Source organism: Lampris incognitus, chromosome 14 (assembly GCF_029633865.1).
Source record: "Lampris incognitus isolate fLamInc1 chromosome 14, fLamInc1.hap2, whole genome shotgun sequence".
NCBI classification, from domain to species: domain Eukaryota; kingdom Metazoa; phylum Chordata; class Actinopteri; order Lampriformes; family Lampridae; genus Lampris; species Lampris incognitus.
In genome coordinates this window covers 10,295,878-10,306,887 of record NC_079224.1, presented here as the reverse complement: position 1 = coordinate 10,306,887, position 11,010 = coordinate 10,295,878, and the positions used below count along the sequence as shown (strand labels likewise).

Sequence of the window (11,010 nt, the reverse complement as noted above, 5' to 3'; positions counted from 1 at the left end):
ATAAGATTCAGGACACATGGACCTCAACAGTCTACAAGGTAGTTGACGTCCAGGGTACCACACACACTGTTGAACCTTTTGAGGGAGGTCCCATTAAAAGAGTTCATAGGTCAGAGTTGCGACCTTGTGCGAAACCAGTTCCCAAACCAAGAACTAGAACTAGGTTACAGACCACTACACAGTCTGTAGCTGAGGATGAGCCTGAGTCACCTGAGGCTGATTTTGTTATTGTTGAGGAAGTCATCCCTCGCCGGCTTGTGCAAGTACCTAACCTGCCTCTTGCAGCAGAAAGTGTTAGTTTACCTGTGACAGCACCCACAGATGAGAGTGACGGTGAAGGACCTGAGGAAGGTTATTTAGATATGAGAAATTGTGGCACAGAAACAGAATGTGTTAATGATGTGCATCCAGACGTTAGCGACAGTGACTTGCCCATTATTGAAAACAGGGACAGGCCCGCACTAACAGGGGATGCTGGTGGAGCAGGACGTAGAACCTATGCACCTAAACCTGCCATTAGGAAAAGCAAGCGGGAAATGGCTGGATCTCATTCAAACCCATTTCATCTGCCAAAGTCAGCCTGTAATGCAGTCACAGTCAGCACAGACATGGTCTCTAAGGTTTTGACAAGCCTGGGTGCTGCTCTCTTTGAAAAGGCCTTGCAGGGAGTATTTGAGTCAGTTCATGTTTCGTAGTCACCGAGGACGTTGACTATATTTGCAGGGGAGTATGTAGCCGGGTGGTAAATCTGTTAAATATGTTAAATGATTTTCCACTTAAATTTAGTATAGTTTAACTGTTAATATATGTAATTGTTACACTGTCAAGCCATGTAAAATGTCATTTGATGTAGTTAAATTGTGAAGCAGATTGTGAGTGTATTTTTATAGTTTTGGTTGTCATTGCATGTTTTGACCAGTAAGTGGCAGTGTTGCGGACTTTTATTGTAACTCCGTGCAAGTTATCCAAGTGCATCTTGGGTATTCTTTCTTTTTTTTCTTGTGTGGAGCATCTGAAGATTGCAGTGTGACGGTGCTCTGACTCCGTAGTAAGTAAAGACGCTACTGGAGTTGATGTTCGGTGATTTTGGGCGCGAGCCGTCGACCACTGTTCGCCATTGCAGGCATGACAAGGTAACTGACAGAGTGAGAAGTTGCGCGATCTTCAGGAAGTTCCACATGTCTTTGTTAAACCCTGTTTAACGTACATAGTCCACTGCCGTATTTTGCACCGTATATTGTATGTTGTATTTATTTTCCTTTTAAAATCTTTTCTGTTAAACTTGCCACATCTGTGAACATTTATGAGCTGTTTGCTCGAAAGACACAGGAATTTATGCACTCAGTAAAACGATCTGCATTCGAAGGTTCAAACAATAAAATTAAAGCTACAAGAACCCCGGAAGTAATTGTGTCCTGTGTGGTATCTAATTCCACGGGCTACACTGAGATTAACAAAACGTGGCATTTTAGACTATACATAATTAAATGATCAAATAACAGGATTGCACTTTCTGCTTACTTAACATGGTTCTACCTACTACCAAAATCCTGAATTTTAAGATATTTTGCTGGAGTATTTCTTTATTAAGACCCTCTTAACATAGCATGTGTGATTATATGGTCATAATGCAATGTATTGAACTTTCTGCTTGATTACTATGGTTCTTCCTCCTTAATATCCAAAGTATCAACAATCTGACACTATGTTGTCACACCCTGTAGAAGTCTGTAGCACTATAACTCCAATGAAATGGAGCTGTGAGACATGGCTACAGTCTAAGTTCGTTGGTATAAAAAATAACCTTCTGTGGTGGACACGTATTGGGGACAGAATTCAACCCAGGAACTAAGGGTTAAGTCATGGTTGCCCTGGCAGGTTAACGCAGGGTTAAGTTATGGTTGTCCAGCCAGTTTTCTGGGGCTTCTTGCCACCTCCGCTCAGTCGAGCTGTGGTTTGGTTGTCTCTCTGATTTACCGTGGATTAAAGAAAGTTGCCTACACGGCTAAAGTGTGAACCTACGGTCTTCTCCGTTCCTTCGGCTCTACACTGGTGACCCCGACGTGATTTTCGGATAAGTTTTCTGAAACCACACACATTATGGCTACGAACGCCGTTGCAATGAAACTGCCGGAGTTTTGGGAGTCTTCCGCGGCTACATGGTTCGCGCAGGCTGAGGCACAGTTCGCGCTCAGAGACATAACAGCAGACGAGACCAGGTACTACTACGTAGTGGCAGCGCTGGGGTGCGCTACGGCTTCCAGGATAAGCGGTTTCATAACCGACCCACCGGCCGATGGTAAATACGCCGCACTTAAACATATCCTCCTTGAAACTTTTGAACTGTCAACAACGGAGAGAGCACGTCGCCTCTTCGCAATTCAGGGCTTGGGAGATGGCAAACCATCGGAGCTAATGAGCAGGATGTTAAACCTACTGGGTCAAGAAAAGCCATGTTTCCTGTTTATGGAGCTGTTTCTGCGCAACATGCCGCCCCACGTCCAGACTGCGCTCGCTAACTCCACCATCACTGATCCCCGTGAGCTGGCAAAGGAGGCTGACCGATTCTTCGTCGCTACACAACGTTCCTCCCATGCCGGGGTGCTGGCTCCTACCTTCACTGGCCCCCCGCCGACATCGCGGGCGTGGCCCGACGGTGGCGCCACAGCGTCAGACCGCTACAAGCCCTCTGGACTCTCTATGTACCACGCTCGATTTGGTGCGAAAGCTAAACGGTGCCGTTCCCCCTGCAACTACAGGCCGACGGGAAACGAGAGGGCCAACACTCAGTAGTGGCCATGAGTGTTGGCGATACGAGCAGGCTACTCTTCATCCTCGACACCATCTCCGGTCGGCGATTTCTTTGTGACACGGGCGCACAGAGAAGCGTGCTCCCTGCTACTGACGTCGACATCATGGGCGGGGAGCGGGGCCCCCAGTTGGCGACGGCTGACGGCAGCCCTATCCACACCTACGGCGTGCGGTCTGTAGAACTGTGTTTTGGTGGACAACGTTTCACGTGGGAGTTCGTCATGGCCAATGTAACGCTTCCCCTCCTCGGAGCTGATTTTTTGTGCGCTTACGGTTTGCTAGTGGACATTCAGAACAGCCGTCTGGTCGATGCCTTAACCTTCTCCTCCTTCGCATGTACGCGGAGGGAAGCGGCCTATGCAGGTCTAGCCAACTCTCTCTCAGAGGCAGACAAGTTCAACCGCCTCCTCGCTGAGTTCCCTGACCTCACCCAGCCTACCTTCTCTGCACCTACCGCTAAGCATGGGGTGGAGCATCACATTGCTACGAAGGGGCCCCCGGTCTACGCCAGAGCCAGGCGTCTCGACCCCGCCAAACTCGCCATTGCCAAGTCTGAGTTTGAGCACCTGGAACGCATGGGGATCATCCGCCGCTCTGACAGCCCGTGGGCGTCCCCACTCCACATCGTCGCTAAGCCTGATGGAGGTTGGCGCCCATGCGGGGACTACCGCCGACTAAATGACGCCACCACGCCCGACCGCTATCCTGTCCCGCATATCCAGGACTTTTCTGCAAACCTGTCTGGCAAATGCGTCTTCTCAAAAGTCGACCTGGTCCGTGGTTATCATCAAGTTCCAGTGCACCCCTCAGACATCCCCAAGACAGCGGTGACTACCCCATTCGGCCTATTTGAATTCCTACGAATGCCATTTGGACTCAAAAACGCGGCCCAGTCCTTTCAGCGGCTGATGGATTCAGTGCTCCGTGGCCTTCCTTTCATCTTTGTCTATTTGGACGACATACTCATCGCCAGCGCCTCCGAGGAAGAACACCTGTCCCATCTTCATGCCCTCTTCACACGCCTCAGCCAGCATGGGCTGATCGTCAACCCGGCGAAGTGCCGGTTCGGGCTGACAGCCATTGATTTCCTCGGGCACCGCATCACTGGGGACGGGGCAGTCCCCCTGCCCTCAAAGGTGGAAGCGGTGGTGGCCTTTCCGCGCCCCCAAACAGCTCGTGCGCTCAGGGAGTTCATCGGGATGGTGACATTCTACCACCGCTTCATTCCCCGAGCCGCCTTTATCATCCGGCCACTGTACGAGGCGCTGAAAGGCATGTCCCCCAACCAGGCGGTTGACTGGACAGCAGAGCGGGACCGTGCGTTCACCGAGACTAAAGCTGCGCTCTCCCAGGCTACCCTGCTAGCGCATCCTTCACCTACAGCGCCTATTTCCATAACCACGGATGCATCGGACTATGCTGTTGGTGCGGTTCACGAACAGTGGGTGGGGGGGGCTTGGCAGCCTTTGGCCTTTTTCAGTCGCCAGCTTACACCCCGAGAGCGCAAGTATAGTACTTTTGACAGGGAACTCCTCGGTCTCTGGCTCGCCGTCCGGCATTTCCGTTTCCTGCTAGAGGGCCGCGAGTTTACTGCGTACGTGGACCACAAGCCCCTCACGTTTGCCATGTCCAAGACGGCCGAGCCATGGTCCGCTCGCCAGCAGCGACAACTCTCCTACATTTCGGAATTCACTACCGACATCCAGCACGTCGCTGGTAAGTCTAACCAGGTAGCTGACTGCCTCTCTAGGGCAGTGATTGGAGCGGTCCACCTAGGCCTTGACTATGCACAGATGGCCGCTGACCAGGCCACGGACCCGAGCATCCTCCGTCTCCGGGCCTCCGACACGGGGCTCCGCCTGCAGGACGTTCCTTTCAGCGACACAGGTGTCACCCTCCTGTGTGACGTCTCCGCAGGACAGCCCAGGCCCATCGTCCCGCACAGCTGGAGACGCCCCGTATTTGAAGCTGTGCACGGCCTCTCTCATCCAGGCGGTAAGCCATCCGTGCGCCTGACCTCTGCTAAGTTTGTGTGGGAGGGACTTAAGAGAGACGTGAAAGCGTGGGCCGACTCGTGTGTTGCCTGTCAGCGGGCTAAGATACACCGCCACATTAAGGCGCCCCTGGAACGCTTCGCAGTGCCGGAGAGACGATTTGACCATGTCCACGTCGACCTGGTTGGTCCCCTACCCCCCTCCCAGGGGTTCACCTACCTCTTCACTGTGGTGGACAGGACTACGCGCTGGCCTGAAGCTGTTCCCCTGGCATCCACGACGTCTGCTGATGTGGCCCGGGCTTTTATTGGGTCGTGGGTCTCACGTTTCGGTACGCCTTCCGACCTTTCATCTGACCGCGGGCCACAGTTTACCTCAGAGCTATGGAATGCTGTGGGTGAGGCTCTGGGCGTCAAGCTTCATCGCACTACCGCCTACCACCCTCAGGCGAACGGCCTATGTGAGCGCTTCCACCGGTCCATGAAGGCTGCGCTTCGGGCTACTCTCAAGGACTGCAACTGGGTTGACAAGCTCCCATGGGTCATGCTGGGCCTGCGGACCGCCCCGAAGGAAGACCTACAAGCCTCCTCTGCGGAGCTGGTGTACGGCACGCCGCTGCGAGTCCCAGGCGATTTCATGCCCAATGCAACGCGTCCCTGGTCAGCTGTGGACCAACGAGCCTCCTTGCTGGACGGGGTCAGAGCTTTCACACCCGTCCCTACCGCCCAACACGGCGCGCCGGTGTCCCAGGTGCCCCCAGGTCTGCAGTCAGCGGACTACGTGTTCATCCGTCACGACGCACACCGCCCCCCTCTGCAACCCCCTTATGACGGCCCCTTCCGCGTCCTGGAACGGGGAACTAAGCACCTGGTGGTGGATTTTGGGGGCACGGCCAAGCATGTTTCAGTGGACCGAGTTAAACCCGCACACCTGGACTTGACGCAGCCGTTGGAGTTAGCCCAACCTCCTCGTCGCGGTCGTCCCCCGGCTCCGCCTCCTCCCCCCGTGGAGGCCCGAGCTGCCTCTTCTGCTCCTCAGGCCGACCTCCAGAGGCCCGCGTCAATGCCTCCCGGAGACACTCCGGCCCCTGTTATCCGGAGCCGCCGTGGACGGCCTGTCGTCCCCCCGCGCCTGCCTGACTTCGATTACTAGGGCGAATTCTGGGGGGGCTCATGTGGTGGACACGTATTGGGGACAGAATTCAACCCAGGAACTAAGGGTTAAGTCATGGTTGCCCTGGCAGGTTAACGCAGGGTTAAGTTATGGTTGTCCAGCCAGTTTTCTGGGGCTTCTTGCCACCTCCGCTCAGTCGAGCTGTGGTTTGGTTGTCTCTCTGATTTACCGTGGATTAAAGAAAGTTGCCTACACGGCTAAAGTGTGAACCTACGGTCTTCTCCGTTCCTTCGGCTCTACACTTCAATATAAAAGTATTGATCTTATTGTCGCACAATCATAAAGGGCACCATGTCTTGCTTGTGCAGTTACACCCTTATGATGATTCAATTTAACCCCCTGACATATGTTGCGATATAAAATGATTATAAATAATTAAGATGAATAGTCAGTTAACTTCTTTTTGCAGTGAGCTGTGAGGCCTCTCACCTTTGTGGATCACGGCGTGTCGTTTGAGATGCCATTCTGAGCTGAAACCATTTCCACAATCGCGGCAACTGAATGGCGTCTCCCTTGAATGAGTCATTACATGCTTTTTAAAACTTGACTTACGGGTAAACATTTTGCCGCACATGGTGCAACTGAATGGCTTCTCCCCTGTATGACTCCTTACGTGCCTTGTAAAACTTGACTTATCAGAAAACATTTTCCCACACATGGTGCATCTGAATGGCTTCTCCCCTGTATGAGTCCTTACGTGCGTTTGAAAATTTGACTTGTGGGTAAACATTTTCCCGCACGTGGTGCATCTGAATGATTTCTCCCCTGTATGAGTCCGTACGTGCATTTGTAAACTTGTCTTCCGCGTAAACATTTTCCCGCATGTGGTGCATTTGAATGGCTTCTCTCCTGTATGAGTCCTTATGTGCCTTTTAAAATTTGACATATCGGTAAACATTTTCCCGCATGTGGTGCATCTGAATGGCTTCTCCCCTGCATGAGTCCTTATGTGGGTTTTAAAACTTGACCTGTGGGTAAACATTTTCCCGCACGTGGTGCATCTGAATGGCTTCTCCCCTGTGTGAGTCCTTATGTGGGTTTTAAAGCTTGATTTCTGGGTAAACATTTTCCCGCACGTGGTGCATCTGAATGGCTTCTCCCCTGTGTGAGTCCTTAAGTGGATTTCAAAACTTGACTTCCGGGTAAACATTTTCCCGCACGTGGTGCATCTGAATGGCTTCTCCCCTGCATGAGTCCTTACGTGCATTTGTAAACTTGTCTTCCGGGTAAACATTTTCCCGCATGTGGTGCATTTGAATGGCTTCGCCCCTGTATGAGTCCTTATGTGGGTTTTAAAGCTTGGTTTCTGGGTAAACATTTTCCCGCATGTGATGCATCTGAATGGCTTCAGCCATGTATGAGTCCTTATGTGGATTTTAAAACTTGACTTGTGGGTAAACATTTTCCCGCACGTGGTGCATCTGAATGGCTTCTCCCCTGCATGACTCCTTATGTGCCTTTGAAAACTTGACTTGTGGGTAAACATTTTCCCGCATATGCTGCATCTGAATGGCTTCTGCCCTGCATGAGTCCTTGTATGTCTCTCCATGTTGTGCTTGCAGGTAAAATCTCTCCCACAAGTGGTGCATTTGAAAGGCTTTTCACCTGTGTGAAATGTCATATGAATTCTAAAAATTTCCAAATTATAAAGCACTTTCCCACAAATCTTGCACTCGTTGTAGGGCTTTTTGTGAGGTTTCAGCCTTGCTTTCCGAGTTGAACCCGCTTCCTCACAGTTTTGGTGACTGTAAGTATGGTCAGCTTCACTCTTAGATACATGAGAACAGTTAGAGAGGGTATGGTGGTCACTTGTTGGTTCTGATATTAAAAAGTTTTCTTCTTTGACATCCAGTTTTATCAGTTTGAATGAAGTGACAGCTGGGGGCTCTGTGTCTCCCTCTGTCTTGGTTTGGTAGAGTTGCAAGGGCAGAGGCTGATCTTTACCATCATCATTTCCATCACAAAGAGGGTTAAGTATGGAGTCAGAGGTATCAGCTACCTCCTGCAATGGAAGTTGGTCTTCCTTTGGACTGACCCAGAGTTCCTGTTGTTCCTCCTCTGCCAGACTGGGGCTCCTCTCCTGCTTAGGATGCTGCTGATCGGATAACTGTAAAAAGTCTGGATAGAAGTAAAAACAAAATCAATGCTGTTATTTGCATCTACAGAGGTAGGTTAAATTTGTGTAGAGCTGTGAGGGCAGAGGCTGATCTTTACCGTCATCATTTCCATCACAAAGAGGAGTAAATATGGACTCAGAGGTATCATCTATCCCCTGAAATGGAAGTTGGTCTCCCTGTGGACTGATCCAGAATTGCTGTTGTTCCTCCTTGGCCAGACTGGGGCTCCCTTCCTGCTCACAACACTGCTGATCAGATAACTGTACAAAGTCTGAAAAGAAGGAAAAACAAAATCAATGCTGTTATTTGCATCTACAGATGTAGGTTAAATTTGATTCAGGATACCTATTCAAGTTTGGCCATAGTGGCACATCCTGTTTACACATGTTAGGTAAACCTAGACTAGGTGTAGCTTCCCCTTTTGACAGAATTTTTACCACAGATTATACCCAGGGGAAGCTACACCTAATCTGTATGGCTTACCTAAGGTAAACAAACAGAATGTACCATTACGGCTTTGGTGACCGAGCCTTCTTCAGAGCAGCTCCCAGGCTCTGGAACTCTCTTCCCCAAATCATTAGAGACTCAGAATCCCTCCCACTCTTCCAATCCCGTCTCAAGACACACATTTTCTCCATTGCCTTCTCGTGCCCCCCTGTTCGCTCATCCACCCCTGGTCTGGGGCACGCTGGGGACTGAGCGCTTGACCTGCCCCCTCCCTCAAATCCCTCCCCAAGCGCAACGGACACTGCTGCGGGCTGCCCACATTCAGGTCATTGGTTGGGACTCACCTCCTCTTCAGACTTCATCTGTGATTTATGTGATTTATGTTGTTTGTTTTTCTTTCCCTTTTGTATCTGTCCAAGTTGGAGATTACTGCTGGCATCGTGTGTGGCTGCCACTTCTCCCTCTCATAACCCCCCTTCCTGTATGTCTGTGTTATGTTTATCTGTCGTCTTGTTTCACCCCGTTTATTGTAAAGTGACTTTGAGTATTAGAAAAGCACCATATAAGATTGATGTATCATTATTATTATGGCCTATCGTTTGTATGATTAACTCAGTGACCCATAACATCTCTAAGTTTCTTGCATCTGTTCTTAACTTGTTGGTAGGTAGTAATGAACATCACATTCAGAAAACTATGGGTTTTGTGGACAAGGTGAAGGACATCATTATGGAGAGGTATGAAACAATGGTCTCTTGATGTCAAGTCTCTTCACGTGCGTTACTGTTGATTATGCAGTGGAGGGAGTCCATATGATATTACAAAATGACCCCACACTTAGCAATAGGACCACCCTTAACACTGACCAAGAGTGTCTGCTCCTGAACCTGTCTTCAGTCCACGTACTTCACATACAGGAGGCAGTACTATAGGCAGTGGCATGGGTGTGCTATGGGTTCCCCAGTCTCACCTGTAGTGGCCAACTTGTGCATGGAGTAAATGGAAAGGAGGGCTCTGATGTCCTATCCATACGTACCTAATCACAAATAAGATTGAAGAGGTGGCCTTTAAAATCATTCATAAATACTATCCCGCCAATCACTACATGCAGAAATTTAAAAGCGTCATAAAAACAAACTGTTCTTTCTGTGATCAACAGCCAGAAACTGTTATACCTGTTTTGTGACTGCTCTCACACCAATAACTTCTGGCAAAACCTTTGCAGATTCGTCATTGATAATCTTTTCAAAGACTTGGTTTTATTATGGGAGAACATAGTATTTAGTTTCTTTAAAAACCCAAAAGAGTGACAAATATTTGTTCATAATAAATATATTAATAATATTGGCAATTTTTTTTATTCACAAAAGCAAATTCACAAACAAAAAACCCATTTTGTTGTTTTCTTGAAAGAGATTGAACAATATGCAAAACGTATTTCTTCTATGAACAAAAAGGCTGTCAAAACTTTTAATGTATGTACGTATGTCTTTTAATATCTTTATGTAATGGAATGTAATATACCCCTGGCTTTTTATGTATGTCCGTTCTGTATACTGTCCTCTGTATATGAAATATGTTGTATTAATAAACATTTGTTAGGATGACTGAGATGGCGTCACTGTAATACACGTTTTTATACAGCAGACCATCACATTAGTGCAAAACCTGGATTTAATCACCCCTTTGAAGTTAAAACGCCTGAAAATAGCTGTTTGACGAAGAGGTGGCTTCATGAGAAAATGTAAAAATGCTTCTGATCACATTTTTGCTATTGTAAACTACTAATAAGACACGTTAGCCCCTAGCTAACGGGTCTGACCCTTTAGTCGAGCGGTTACATTCCAATGTAACCGGTTATTTTCTTGCCCGGTGCGGGATTCGATATGGAGTGTACTGCACCACAAGGCCACATCACTAACCGCTTGACTAAAGGGTCAGACCCGTTAGCTAGGGGCTAACGTGTCTTATTAGTAGTTTACACTATTCTATTTGGGAAAACCGTGCTTGTTAAAATAGCTCTCTATTGTAAACTACTAATAAGACACGTTAGCACCTAGCTAACGGGTCTGACCCTTTAGCCGAGCGTTTAGTGATGTCGCCTTGTGGTGCAGTACACCCCGTATCGAATCCCGCACCGGGCAAGAAAATAACCGGTTACTACATTGGTGGCAGCGGTGGGATCCGGAAGTGTGCAGATCCTCAGAAGTCTCTTCGGAGCGCGGGAAGAGCGAGGGCGCGCTTCCGGGGAGGGTGACGACTGTAAACTACTAATAAGACACGTTAGTCCCCAGCTAACGGGTCTGACCCTTTAGCCGAGCGGTCAGTGCCGTCGCCTTGTGGTGCAGTACACCCCGTATCGAATCCCGCACCGTGCAAGAAAATAACCGGTTACACTAGCTTAACATTACGTCTGCCTGGAAAGACAATCGCAACGATAACAAGGTAAATAAGGAGGAAGGTATGGA

At 49.1% G+C, this 11,010-nt stretch overlaps 1 protein-coding gene across 1 annotated transcript; it reads right to left on the bottom strand.

The window, feature by feature from the left end:
* Positions 1–6,366: 6,366 nt before the first annotated feature.
* Positions 6,367–7,391, bottom strand: LOC130124309 (gastrula zinc finger protein XlCGF8.2DB-like). The gene is made up of 2 exons (XM_056293769.1): positions 7,115–7,391; positions 6,367–6,946 (listed from the first exon to the last, which is right to left on the bottom strand). The coding sequence occupies exons 1-2, from the start codon at positions 7,378–7,380 to the stop codon at positions 6,367–6,369; spliced, it is 846 nt and encodes a 281-aa protein (XP_056149744.1). The 5' UTR covers positions 7,381–7,391.
* Between the last annotated feature and the right edge of the window lie 3,619 nt (positions 7,392–11,010).

Bases quoted from the DNA above. Each gene is read 5' to 3' on its own strand.
- LOC130124309 (XM_056293769.1), bottom strand. From the start codon at position 7,380: ATGTTTACCCACAAGTCAAGTTTTAAAATCCACATAAGGACTCATACA. The intron at 6,947-7,114 runs GTCAAGTTTTGA...GTTTACCCACAG, and splicing joins GGGAAAATGTTTACCCGGAA to GTCAAGTTTTAAAACCCACA.